Raw genomic sequence first — 14,798 nt, forward strand, 5'->3', positions numbered from 1 at the left:
TGTTACTTGGTTAAATTATCAGTGATTATATTTTATTTCTTGAGGCACTAGAACAACTCCAAAGTTGCTTTGGCTCCCGATGGAGGCCAGCTGGTACCTGCCCAGAGACTCAGGTTCTGGCAAAGGGTAAGGGAATCTGTCCCGTTTGTCTCATCGCTGAGACCTAAGGCTATCGTTCTTCCTTGGTCTGTGAATAGGAAGCAAAGTGTCAACAGTCTCTTGCCCTCTCACTGCTTCCCTTGCCAGCCCATCTCTTATTAGCCAGCCCTGACCTTGGCCAGCTCTGTGTCCTAATTTCTGGGAGATGTTTAAACCGTCAACAAGCCTAAAGGCAAATTTAATATCCTGAGCTGCAGAGTTGTTCTCAAGCACAGGTCGTATGCCTGTGTCATAGAATCTCAGAAATTTGACGCTAGAAGAAACTTTACTATATAAGCTTCAGTTCCTAGATGAGAAACGAATAGCTGGAAACAATAACAAATGTTTACTGTTGTCTGTACAAATATGTTGCCTATACAAATAACAATAACAAAGTCAGGTGCTTGGGAGGGACTGTGCTATATGCTTTCCATCAATCCTTTTATTTCATTCTTTCACCAACCCAAAGGTAGGCATTCTTATTACCCCCATTTTCAAGATGAGGAACCTAAGGGTTTGAGAGGTTCAATACTTTGCTACTTGGCTTGTCCAGTTTAATCCAAGTATTTGTTAGTGACAGAAAAAGGAGTTTTAACCAAGTTCTGCTGATTCTTAGGACACTGTTCTTTCAAGTAAAATGATCAAAAGTGAGGCAGCAGGCTTTTTAGCTACCTACCATGTACCAGGCACTACACTAGGTGTCAGAACAATTAGCAGGATTACCAGATGAAATGTCACTTTAAAATCCTGCCCTTCCAGGTTCTAGGGAGGAAAAGAGATTGCTAGGTCTCTGCAAAGCTCTGTCTTCAGGGAGGTTAAAATGCTCGACAGAGAAGGTCTGGTTAATGCTCAGAGTATCCCCCAGGATGTGGGTGTGGGCCAAGGAGGGAAGCATTACTCTGCCTCTTCTGCAATTGAGAAAAGTAGAGAGAAACAATTACAGGGCTTGCCCAATGCAAGGCATAATATAACAAGCCAAGAATGGAACCAAACTGTCTTGGTTCCTTCCACTCTATTCAATGGCCAAAATTAAAATCTCCCTTCAATCACCCTTGGCTATTGTGGGATCAAAGATAATTACCACATGAGACAAATTCTTCTAATAGAAATTATGTTACTAAGCTTCTCACAATTAACCCAACCTACTCATTTGATTTTCATCCTTTTTCTCTCTTCTCTTTTTGATGTAGACAAGACAGGACACAGTCTTCAAATGAAAAAATTAAGAACTGGGAGTATCAGAGTGGATTATATTACAAGTATATTAAAGTCAAGTTATGAATGAATTTTCCATAACAACATTAATGGAAAGAATGATGGCAGCCATGACTGATCACCTATTCCGTGCCTGATACTGTGCTCAGATTACCGCACTCGGTCTCACAACAGCACACACACAGGCAGATCCTGGGTTTGTGTGAAGCTCGTACATGGTGTGGAAGCCCTCCCTAAGAAAAGAACATTTTGGATACAGAATTAGGTAGAAGGCTTTGGAAGGGCCTGTGCAAGCGAGAGACCCAAAGCGTGAGCTTCGTGACCTTCATGGTAAACGCACCGCTGTGCCCAAGATGGCTAACATCCTCACTTCTCCAAGGAATGAAATTGAGGCTCAGAGAAGTAACTTGCCCAGAGGCAAAAGGCTTGGAAATGTCAGGGCTAGGATTTGAACATAGGGTGCTTGACCTCAAATCTCATGAATTTTTTCTTTGCTTACGTGCCTTCTAACGAAAATAAAACTGGTATCATTTACAAATAACTATACATACTAACTATACCCCATGAAAAGTACACTCATTTTCTCTAATAATTCTTATAGTCCTTCTATCTACGGGAGTTGTTATTATCCCCATTTACAGATGGAAAAACCTAAAATCAAGAAAGGTTAAGCAACAGCCAAAGGTAACCTAGCTAGTACACAGGGGAGCCAGGATTCATGCCCACGAATTGACCTGCAGAGACCTTCCTCTTTCCCGCCACCTCTTGCTACCATCCTACAGGTGATCCGGGAAAGCAGAATGGTAATGATGGTAATGCGTGACCTCTGGTTGCCTTACAATATTCCCACACCTGTCCACAGAAACTAGCCCTGTCATTTAGTTTCTCGTATCACATTGTGCGATATTCCTTAACAGGGTGAGGCAATTCTGAAAGTTCACTTCCTCTGTACTATAATTTATCAGTCAGATCAGAGTCCATTCCTCATGGAGAAAACCACCTTTAAAAGCCAATTACCAAATATCAACACCAACTCAAGCCCCAGCCAAGCTGCCTTACAGCCCACACCGCCCGGCATCCTCCCTGCGCACCGCCCATGAATGTACACCCACAGAGCATCAGAAGGCTGATAATATCTGAGACACGGCGGGGATCACTCAACCTACAGGGCTCTCCTGAAACAGCCTTTCAAAGCCACACAAGAAAATTCAATTGGCTGCAATTGGATTGCTTAACTCTAGTCACCCAAGCAAGAGGTTACCTCCTTAAACAATCTTGCCATGGTTTTGCAGGTGGACAAGCGTGGAGAGATTCAGTTTAGTTTTTTCTTTGAACATGGGTGCTCAGAGAAAACAATGAATGGCCTTTGAGCAGCTCAGACAGTGGGCCTTGTCTCCCACTGGCAGTGTGAACTTTAAAAAAATTAAACTATGCTTTGCCATGGCATTTTTTTTTAAGTTGCCTCTAACCGTCAGATTTCAAGTAATTGATGGCCTTTAGAAAAGCCTCTATTAAAGGAATATGTCTTTTGCCACCTGGAACGAAACAATTTTGCTAACGGGGAGTGCAGTGATCAATCTTGGAGGAGGCCCGGGGCTTTTATTATCTGGCCAACGGCAAGTGTCAACCAGTGGAAGAAATTAGGCATGCAGTTATGGGTGCTACCAAGAAAGGCTGCTCCAATAATCTTTTTTTAAAGGAAAAAGCGATCCCATTAACTCTCTCTGGTTCCTCTTTCCACACAGGTTGGTGGATGTGGGTGAAAGGGCAGGAGAAATGACTACTTGTGAAGTCATAGGATGGAGAAATCTGAAATGACCAGCTCTCCAGCATACACATCTAGGGGGAAGAGATGGGCTCAGATTCTTTTAAGGATCTAAATGTATCTCTGCCTGAAGCTTACGGCTGTTTGAGAAGAGCAAGAATCCACGGTGAAACAAAGCAACGCAGACCGCTGGTACAAGGTATCAAACATCTAAGTCGGCCGGTAAGCACAGACTCTGATGGACTGGAAAGTCACCCAGCCCAAAGGCCTGGCCTGGCTACCAAGCGTGGGCTCAGCCCAGGAAGGCAAGGACACAATAGACCACACACCCGCTTCGCATCCCACCCCACATCACTTCCAAGGCCACAGCAAGCAGCCAACACACCTGTGGGGTCTTTCATTTAGTTTTGTTTCTTCATGAAGTGGGAGGGAAATGAGTTTGGGCCCAACAGAAATTGGGGCGTAGGGAGGGCCCGGGGTGGGCGGGGATGCAAACAAGAGAAGAGAAGTGAATTCTTTAAAAGTCTAGATCCGTAGTCTCGTTTATTATTCTAAAAGGAACAGAAGCGTTCTCATTCCTCTCCTCCTTCTTTAACCCTTACCAACCCACCCCAAGAAGACAAGGAGGAGAGCAGGGCTCTAGTCTAGAGGGTTCGCCGGGGTGCAGATCCTCCCTGCACAAGGTTTAGCAGAGGGAGGGTGGGCTGGAAGTGTCCTCCCAAACACACGCGCGCGCGCACGCACACACACACAGCCGGCCACGCCTCACCTTCTCGATCGTCTGGTCCACGGCCTTCTGGAAGACTCTGGCCACCAGCAGCGTGACACTGGTCACCAGCAGAAGCAGAGACAGCGTCCCCACCGCGTAGAAGCAGCACCTGCCCATTCCGCGCACCGCTCACGGGCCCGGCGGCCGGCGACTGGACGGGAAACAGGGAGGGAGGGAGGCGCCGCCGCAGTAGCGGCCGGAAGACCCGGGACCCTCGGGCGCCTGCGGCCCGGCCGATGCGCCTGGCTCCCGGCTCCGCGGCCGGACAAGCGCGGCCCCACTGCCCCCGGCCGGCCGATGGGGAGTGGAAGGCGCGCTTTGGTTTCGCTTTCCCTGGCCGGGGCAGCCGCGACGCCCTTGTGGCGCAGCTCGCGAGGGAAAGGGAGCGCGCAGGGCGGGGACGCTCGCCGGCCGGGCTCTCCGCAGCCCCGGGAGGCGACAGCCGGCAACTGCGCGGGGAAGCGGGCGGGGCGGAGGCTGAGCCCGCAGTCATGTGCCCCGCAGCGGCTGCCGCGATTCGGCCCGCGCGACCCGCGGTCAGTCCCGGCGGCCCCCCAGCGCCAGCGGCTCCCTGATCCCCGCCCGGCAGCGCCCCCCGCCCCCTCGTCGCAGGCCCCGCGGCCACCCCGGAAAACTCGCCTGCCCTCCCCGGCTCTACCCCCTCCTCAGATACGAGCTGCGGGCCAAGCACGGGGGATTCAGGATGGATACGACACTGCGCCTGCTCTAGACGAGCTCACAAGTTAGCGGGGACACTGTGAACCGCAATTAAGGCGCAGTGTAACATTGACGAGGTGCGTGCTGAGATCTGTGCCTACCACACCTCTGCCCCGGCGACCTAGGACCTCACAGTTGAACTGGGCCTTGGGGGATGGGTAAGGGTTTGTTTTGTCACGTGAGCGGTGTGTGCAAGGGAGGGAAGAGGTATTTGGAGGAGAAGAAAAAGCTGTGTTCAGACATTGGGGGTGAAAAAGCAAGATTGTAGGAGGAAAGAAGTTACTTTTGACTCTAGGCTCAGGTGTGCAGTGTAGGATGAGAGGTGTGGAGGCCCCTTGGGGTCAGACTTTCAAGGGCTCTTGTGTCCCATAGGAGAGTTGAGACTTTATCCCTGCTCAGTGGGGTCAGCAAGAGGCTTCAAGCAGGTGGCCCTGATGTTCTCACCTGCTTTGCTCACCAATATGTCCCAAGGCAGCCAGGCTAAAGTCCGCACTCAGCAGGGACTCAAGAAGTATGAGTTGAATGAACATCAACTATATGCTAGGCCTTGGCTAGGTGCTTACACACACCTATTTAATACCCACAGCAGCCTTGTGGCTGTTTGTCCCAGTTCCCCCAAGCCAGTGCCAGATGGGAGCACTTGGACAGGAAGCTGGACCTGGGATGCAGGTGTGGCCTTTGTGAAGGAGAAAGGTGAGGAGGGAAGGCTGAATGGAAGGAAGCATCTTATGCTACAGTGAAGCTCTAAGAAAGTTCAGCAAGGCCTTGGGGGAACCTAAGTCAAGCTGCCCTGTCCCAGGAGTCCAGCATCCCCCAGGAATAGGCTTCTTGCCATTAGGCCTGGGCTGGCGGCAGCCCTAGGAAACTGGCCTCTGCACCAAGCTGGGGATGAGGATCAGAGGATAGATTTTAGGGCTCAGCAGCTGGGACAGGACCATTGGTCAGCTATGCTCTACACTGCAAGTTCTGAGAGTACGTTTTCTTGGCCACTATGGTAGTAGTATTCCCGTTTTGCACACAAGGAAACCGTGGCTCTGAGAGGTGAGTAACCTAACAAGCTCAACCAGTTACTGAGGGGTGAATCCTGCCTCGACCAGAATGCAGGCCCGGTGACTTCCAAAGCCCTCACTTTTTCTACCCAGTGCATTGCTGCCTCCCAGCTGCCATCAGTGAGAATCTGGGAACAGGGGGTTCAGCTGGGAGACTTTGCTGACGACTTGGTGAGATGCTGTGATGCATTCAAAATGGTGGCAAATTCTTTGACACTCCTTCTATTGAGAAGTGGGGTCTATACCATTTCCCTTGAGTTTGGGCTGGATTTAGGGATGGAAAGCACTAAATCACTATATCCTGGAACTTCTTAAGATAGATCATAAACACCTTGCAGCTTCTCTCTGGGCCTCTGGAAATGGTAGCTCTTGGTGCCCTGAGCCACCACTAAGCTCAGCTACCCTGAGGCCTCCATGCTGGAGAGAACAGGGGAGAGACCACAGGGAGATGCCCTGCCCGCCCCCTGCTGTCCCCAACCATTTAAGTCATGGGCCCCAGGCACATGGAGCAGAGTGGTCTCTGCCTTGCCCTGCTTGAAATGCAAAATAAAGGACTATTGTTGTTTTAAGCCACTATGTTGGGGCATGTTACTAGGTTTCAGATAACTGGAGCAGACCGTGAGGGCAGGCCTGAGCCCGTGACTCTGGCAGTGACAGTGGCTGCCCAATCCCAGTTCTACCCATCTGTAGCTACCAAAGGTCTTTGAGCAGCAGTCCCAGAGAACCAGGCCTGGGTGGAGTCTGGAATGACTCAGCTCCTCCAAACCTCACGGCCAGGATGCCTGGGCGGTCCCCAGTCCTCATGCCATCAGCAGCAGCCTTTCCCTACCCCCAATTCTGCCGTGATAATGGCCTGTTCTGACCCTGTCTCTGCTTTAGATTCCACCTATCTACCTGAGCTCTGTCCTGTGCCCCAGTAACCCTCACTCATCCCCTTCCTGGACACTGGTCGGGATCCTCTGCAGCCTGTGTGTGTCCTCTCCTGCATTAACTAGAAAAAAGATTTGGTAACCTGCTTGCTTGAGTACTTGGCACCCCGCGGTTCCTGCTAACATTGAACACCCCTCCCCCATCTCCAGACTAAGACCAGCTTTTCTGTTTGCTGGCTGCATTCTGGAGGGCAAACTCCACGGTGACCCGCCCACTCCAGCCCTGGGCCACCAATCCCAGGGTGCTGTTCCTTCTCATTGTTCACTGAGGTCTCTTCTTGCCTCTTGTCTGGGCCACTAGGGGAGTAACAGACTGTAGGGATGGGGAGATGGACCCAGATTTGATAAACACATCTCGGGGTGGGGGGAGCATCTAAACCACAGTTTCCAACTCAGTTGCTCTCGGTGTACCTTCCCTTTGAGGCTCTCTCACTCCAGCAACGGCACTTGTCTCCACCTTGTCACGTGGTTGGTAAGCTGCTTCCCCTTTAAAACTCTGGTCCAAACTGGACAAAAACCTCTTTCTTGGTTCCTCTTAGCACAGCTGACCAGACTAGCATTTTTAAAATGTACTAAACACTAAGAGAGAACAAAAAGGACCTAAATTACAGAAAATATAAACAGCTTAGAAAAACAAACAAACTCATGTTCCCAAAATAGCAATCTGTGATCCCACAGCAATTTCTTTCCTAACGTAAAGAGCTGACGACTTTTGAGCTCCTGGCCTGGCTGTCTTTCTGTTCGGTTTCATCTTCTCCATCCCGTGGCAGCTACCGACAGGGACTTTGCCCAAAGCCCCCCAGATTCTCATACAACCTTCCAAAGCTCCTGAGACCTCCTCCTCACTTCTGCTCTGTCGGATGCGTCACCTCCCTTGCTCATTGGCACTCTTACGTTTGGGTTTTTTTGTGCTGTTGAATCATCTCCCCTTCCAGATGAGCCTCCCTCTCTACATACAAGGGGTAGCTGCTGCATGGCAGGTACGCGGACTATTAAGCTCCTCTCACACTCTGGAGGGTCAGACAGTGGAGGAAGGGGTTACTGATGCTACTGGTTGGATGGGGATACAGATGCCCTGGTAGGGAGACAGCCAGGAATTTTCCCAGGGACCCCTCTACACCTAAAATCAGAAGCACAAGAACTTGAGAAGAACAAGTGCCTTTGTGAATGAATGACTGTTGGTGCCCACTGCAAATGACACAATCATTCAGGACTCAGAAAAGAAAGAACTTCCTTCACAGAGTCTAAGACAGGCGCCAGGACAACAGACTGAGTCAGGGAGAAGCAAGAAGGACTCTTTGGGCCCCACCTTCAATTTAAAATATTGATATTATACTCAAAGGAGGTTAATCATGTAGTCACTGTACATGGTTATGTTAAAAGTGTCGATGTGTTCAATGTAAACATTTAGAATACGCCACAGTTGTTACAACCCTGTGTGGGAAATAGTTTCTAAATATGACTGTCAGCAAGTCTTCCTTTCTTTGTAGGCTCCTGCAGCTCCTCCAGTCAAAGGTGGCGTTTATTCCCCTCCCTTTAAATCTGGGCTGGCCCTGTGCCCTGCCTGCACCAGTAGAATGTGCCAGAATTGATGGGAGTGTGCCCGTTCTAGGTCTAGGCAACTCCTTCCTTTACCTTTTTGGTATCCAATCGCCATGTTAGAAGCTCAGATTAGACCGTTGGGTGATGAGAAGCCACGTGGAAAGAGACCCCGGAGAAGGAGACGGGGATCACAGCCCATCCAAGCTCCCGGATGAATACAGCATATGCCACATGGAACAGAGGTGATGAGTTGTCCCGCTGAGCCCTGCCCACATTGCAGAATTGGGAGCCAATGCATGGCTGTGTATTAAGCAACTACGTTTTGGGGTGGTTTGTTATGACATAATGGATAACTGAAATACCATATTTTGTTATCTATTCGTTATTTTAGGAGCCTGAAAAAGGATGCAGGTGGCCCCAGGCCTTACTTACTTTGTGATCGGCCTGGCTCCAAGAGGTTATCTAAACTCTTAGCTTTCTTACTATGATTTGAAGGTGATCTAGAAAAGGTGCCATCACACCCTAGTGATCTGGTATTTTTATTTCTAAATGTTTGTGGAGCATCCTTAACCCTGAGCAATGTTGGATCCATACGAAAGAATTTCTGTCACCTCCCTTCCCACTTAACAAGCACCCCAAACTTCTCACATTTACACAACTTCTTTATGAGACCAGTTACAGGCTCCTGGATTAGAGCTGCTTTACCATTCATATGCTATCACACAGCAAACCAAGGCAGAGGGAATCCGGGGGGTTGTCCTTGGCCCATCTGCTGCCTCATCCAACCAAGAAATCTTATAGCTTCCCTGTTATCATCTTTGTCCCCCAAGTGAGGGGAATCTTTTCTAGTTTGTTGGGTTTGGGTTTGGGTCTGATTCTGTTGGGGTTTGTGGGAAAATGAGAACCTCTGTCTTCAAATCCATGTTTCTTTTTTGTTGTTGTTGTTCCTCTAAGGCTGCAGAGTATTTGAAACCACAACTAGGAAGAGACAACTTTTTTGTCTTGTTCCCTTCCCTCCCCTGAAACCACAAGCAGAGTCTCTTCTGAGACTGGTTGGCGGGGCAGCGGGGTGGGTAGAGGGGGAGGCAGGGGAGCAAAAGAGGAAAAAAGAAATATTGGGTAAAAATCGGTTACTATGTCAACAATTCGACCTGCTGCTTGGACAATGTGCCAAGCGCTGTGCTAGGTCTTGGACTCGCGTTACTTCATTTAACACGCATAATGCCCCCTGAAGTAGACATTCTTTTGTCAGGACGAGGCAGCTGAAGCAAAGAGAGGTTGACAAAGTGGTCCAAAGTCACATGGCTTGTACGAAGCAAACTAGTCCTGAAGTCTGAGTCTGTCAGACACTCAAGCTGGGCTCTTCGCCACTTAACCATTGCTTGGGATTTCTGGCCTCGTGTTTACTAAGAGCAAAAGGAAAGCAGGGAAAATTGAAGAAGCTGTGGCAGTACCATCATTCTCGGTCACATGGGCAACCATGCCCCTCAGGAGCGGCAGTGGATCAGAATTCACCGTTTGAGAGAGAGAATACTTCCGCCTGCCTGGACTTGATGGACTAGAATTGCGAGCCAGGAATGAGCTGCACGTTCCCCTCAACCACAAAATGGCTAAAGATATAATCCTCAACGCATGCTCTCATGTGAAAAGCATTCTAATCTGTCGTCACTTTAGGTGGTTTGGTGGTACTTTCTATAAGCAAACGAAGCTTGGGTTGTGTGTTTTGTTCAACTCAGTATGGCAAGCCAGTGTATTATGAAATATCAGCGCTGTCTGATTCCTGCACATTATGAAATCTGTGCTAAGTAAACCACACAAGAGTTTACAGTTATTCCTTAATGATGTATTCCACGGTTAGAAGTTGTCTTATATGAGAAAGTCAACTTTACTCAGTATCTCTGAGTGGGAGTAGAACGGGGCAATGGGCAATGAAGAGGGGACTGCGTGAGGGTCAGTGTTCGGCTGGGGACAGGGTGCGGTAAGGGTCGGGGTGCAGGTCAAGGAATTAGCCTATGGAAAGGGTAAAAATAAGAGCTGCATCTCACCTCTAGCCTAGTGCCCACAGGACTCCTGGCCACGGCACTGACCACATTCCCTGAGTCTCTCTGAAATTGTCACTCAGAAGCCTCCTGTAAGGGTCCAACTTCAAAGAAGATTGTTAATCAGTTAACTACTGGTTTAGAAACATTTCCAATTCTCTGATAAACAGCAAACACTCTCTCTTTTTAGCCTCAGTGAAGAATGTTTCAGAATATTCAGGATAAGGGATTGCTTCAACTGCATTACAGGCTCTCTTGAGCAGCACTCTTTTTCTGCGTTTCTAATTAAACCAGAGGAGACAAAGATACCAACCACGGTTCCTCAAAAAGTTGAACATAGGGGGCTTCCCTGGTGGCGCAGTGGTTGAGAGTCCGCCTGCCGATGTAGGGGACACGGGTTCGTGCCCCGATCCGGGAAGATCCCACATGCCGTGGAGCAGCTGGGCCCGTGAGCCATGGCCGCTGAGCTTGTGCGTCCGGAGCCTGTGCTCCGCAACGGGAGAGGCCACAACAGTGAGAGGCCCACGTACCGAAAAAAAAAAAAAAAGTTGAACATAGAATGACCATACATTCCAGAAATTCCATGCCTAGGTAGGTACCCAAAAGGATTGAAAACAGATACTCAAACGAATCTTTGTATACAAATGTTCATGGCAATACTATTCACAATTGCCAAAGGTGGAAACAAGCCAAATGTCTATCAGCCAGCAAATGGATAAACAAAATGTGGGAATATGTACAATGGACTATTATTCAGCCACAGCAAGGAATGAAGTACTGACACATACTACAACATGCATGAATCTTGTAAACAGTAGGCCAAGTGAAAGACAGACTCTAAAGGCCACATATTGTATGATTCCATTTACGTAAAATAATCCAGACTAAGTAAATCCCTAGAGACAGAAAACAGATTGGTGGTTGAGGGAATAAGGAATGACTGTTTAATGGGTATGGGGCTTTCTTTTGGGGTAATAAAAAGTTCTTGAACTAGACAGAGATGGTAGTTGTACAACAGTGCAATTATACTGTCACTGAATTGTGCATTTTAAAATGGTTAGTTTTATGTTATGTGGATTTCACTTCAATAAAAACTGCAAATCACAGGGGAATTTTATGAGGAGATGGTAGTGTATAAGGAGGAGATGTATAGATATCAAATACTTCCAAGGATTTTTTTTTTCTTTCTCATATACCATTTCTGATTTCAGTGATAATCACTCTTGGAATATGATCTTTTGAAAATTCAGTGATGGTAGAGAATTCTAGAAAGGTCTAGCATCTTTTTCTTCAGGGAGAAAATAAAAGGGGGCTCCCTCATTCTCTCTCAGCAGAGATGGCACTCAATACTCTGCTTTCCATGAGACTGGTGACTTCTTCTAAGCCTTCCTTACTTCCCCATGGGGCACTGTACATCCCACAAGTATGTATATCCCAAGGTCCTCAGGACGCAAGGCAGCTGGCATTCCTAATCAACCCCTGTAGAGAGCCAGTGCCCTAAATCCTGACTGCCTGACACCAAGCAATCTGTTTATTCCCTTACAGATAATAAAGGCCGCTTTCTCACACTTGCCCCACTGGAAGGGAGATCCATTGTGGAGGGTGAGGGGGATTTAGGGGAAGGTGGTGTGGAGAAGCTGTCCAACAGCCTTCACCCTGGTGTTGTGAGTTTTCCTTTTCACCAATAAAGCCTATTCCTTAACCTATGCTGGGTGATATTGTGCAATTAGTTCCAAACTCTTTAATAATATGTGACAACCTGAAGGGATCTATCTGGCATGCTAATATCTATGTGTGAAACAGTAAAAAAAACCCTGCACATTTGACAATGAGGGTCCTCAGGAATTCCCTGGTGGTCCAGTGGTTAGGATTCCATGCTTTCACTGCCAGGGCCTGGGTTCAATCCCTGGTCAGGGAACTAAGATCCCAAAAGTCAAGTGGCGTGGCCAAAAAACAAAACAAAACAAAACAATGAGGCCTCAAGACAAGGATGCCCACTGTCACCACTTCTATTCAACACAGTATTGGAAGTTGTAGGCACAGCGATCAGACAAGAAGAAGAAATAAAAGTATCCAAATTGTACCATATATAGAAAACCCTAAAGACTCCACACAAAATCTATTCGAACTGATAAACTAATTCAGCAAGGTAGCAGGGCACAGATTAACATACAGTAATCGGTTGCATTTCTTTACACTAACAATGAAATATCAGAAAGGGAGTGTAAAAAACAATAGCTTTTAAAATTCCATTAAAAAATACTTAGGAATAAACCTGACCAAGGAGGTGAAAGACTTACATGCTGAGAAACATTAATAAAGGAAATTGAAGATAATTCAAAGAAATGGAAAAATATCCCATGCTCTTGGATTGGGAGAATTAACATTGTTAAAATGGCCATATTACCCCAAACAATCTACAGATTTAGTACGTATGATCCCTATCAAACTACCCATGACATTTTTCACAGAACTAGAACAAATAATCCTCAAATTTATATGAAACCATAAAAGACCCAGAATTGCCAAAGCAGTCCTGAGGAAAAAAGAACAAAGCAGGAAGCATAACTCTCCCAGACTTCAGACAATACTACAAAGGTACAGTAATCAAAACAGCGTGGTATTGGCCCCCAAACAGACATGTGGATCAATGGAACAGAATAGAGAGCCCAGAAATAAACCCACACACTTATGGTCAATTAATCTTTGACAAAGAAGGCAAAAATATACAATGGGGAAGAAAACAGTCTTTTTAGCAAGTCGTGTTGGGAAAGTTGTACAGCTGAATGTAAATCAATGAAGTTAGAACACATCCTCACACCATACACAGAAATAAACTCAAAATGGCTTAAAGACATAAATATAAGACATAATACCATAAAACTCCTAGAAGAGAACATTCTCTGACATAAATCTTACTAATGTTTTCTTAGGTCAGTCTCCCAAGGCAAAAGAAATAAAAGCAAAAATAAACAAATGGGACCAAATCAAACTTATAAACTTTTGCACAGCAAAGGAAACCATAAACAAAATGAAAAGACAGCCCACAGAATGGGAGAAAATATTTGCAAATGATGTGACCGACAAGGACTTAATTTCCAAAATATACAAACAGCTCATACAACTCAATGTCAAAAAAAAAAACAGTGACTACCCTGGCAGTCCAATGGTTAAGACTCTGCACTCCCACTGCAGGGGGCACCAGTTCAATCCCTGGTCAGGGAACTAAGATCCCGTATGCCACACAGCATGGCCAAATATTAAAAAAAAAGAAATTGTTCGAAAAAACAAACAACCTGGGCTTCCCTGCTGGCACAGTGGTTAACAATCTGCCTGCCAATGCAGGGGACATGGGTTCGAGCCCTGGTCCTGGAAGATCCCACATGCTGTGGAGCAACTAAGCCTGTGTGCCACAACTACTGAGCCTGCGAGCCACAACTACTGAGCCCAAGCACCCAGACCCTGTGCTCTGCAACAAGAGAAGCCACCACAATGAGAAGTCTGCACACCACAACGAAGAGTAGCCCCCGCTCACCACAATTAGAGAAAGCCTGCGCGAAGCAACAAAGACCCAACGCAGTCAAAATAAAAATAAAAATACAAAAAACAAAAAACCCAATCCAAAAATGGGCAGAAGACATAAATAGACATTTATCCAAAGAAGACATACAGATGGCCAAGAGGCACATGAAAAGATGCTCATCATCGCTAATTATTAGAGAAATGCAAATCAAAACTACAATGAGGTATGACCTCACACCAGTCAGAACAGCCATCATCAAAAAGCCTACAAATAATAAATGGTGGAGAGGGTGTGGAGAAAAGGGAACCCTCCTACACTGTTGGTGGGAATGTAAATTGGTGCAGCCACTATGGAAAACAGTATGGAGATTCCTCAAAAAACTAAAAATAGAGTTACCATAGGATCCAGCAATCCCACTCCCGGGCATATATCAAGAAAAGATGAACTCTAATTTGAAAAGATACATGCACCCCAATGTTCACAGCAGCATTATTTACAATAGTCAAGACATGGAAGCAACCTAAGTGTCCATCAACAGATAAATGAGTAAAGAAGATGTGGTATATATATACAATGAGATATTACTCAGCCATAAAAAAGAATAAAATTTTGCCATTCTCAGCAACATGGATGGACCTAGAGAATCTCATACTGAGTGAAGTCAGAGAAAGACAAATATCATATGATATCACTAATTTGTGAAATCTAAAAAATAATACAAATGAATTTACTGGGTTTCCCTGGTGGCGCAGTGGTTGAGAATCCGCCTGCCGATGCAGGGGACACGGTTTCGTGCCCCGGTCCAGGAAGATCCCACGTGCCGCGGAGCGGCTGGGCTCGTGAGCCATGGCCGCTGAGCCTGCACGTCTGGAGCCTGTGCTCCGCAACGGGAGAGGCCACAACAGTGAGAGGCCCGCGTACCGCAAAACAAAAACAAAAACAAATGAATTTACTTACAAAACATAAACAAACTCACAGACATAGAAAAAAAACTATGGTTACCAAAGGGGAAAGGGGGGTAGGGATAAATTAGGAGTATGGGACTACAGATACATGCTACTATATACAAAATAGATAAACAACAAGGATTTTCTGTATAGCACAGGGAACTA

General features: G+C 46.8%; 1 protein-coding gene across 1 annotated transcript in view; it reads right to left on the minus strand.

Moving 5' to 3' along the window:
• SCARB2 (scavenger receptor class B member 2) overlaps window positions 1–4,340 on the minus strand; it is a 68,830-nt gene extending 64,490 nt beyond the window's left edge. The window contains exon 1 of the mRNA XM_030877912.2: window positions 3,888–4,340. Coding sequence (XP_030733772.1) covers window positions 3,888–4,004 — 117 coding nt within the window. The 5' untranslated portion in view covers window positions 4,005–4,340. The remainder of the gene's footprint in view (window positions 1–3,887) is intronic.
• Window positions 4,341–14,798: the final 10,458 nt, after the last annotated feature.

The sequence above is a fragment of the Globicephala melas genome, chromosome 5 (genome assembly GCF_963455315.2).
Source record: "Globicephala melas chromosome 5, mGloMel1.2, whole genome shotgun sequence".
Taxonomy (NCBI): Eukaryota; Metazoa; Chordata; class Mammalia; order Artiodactyla; family Delphinidae; genus Globicephala; species Globicephala melas.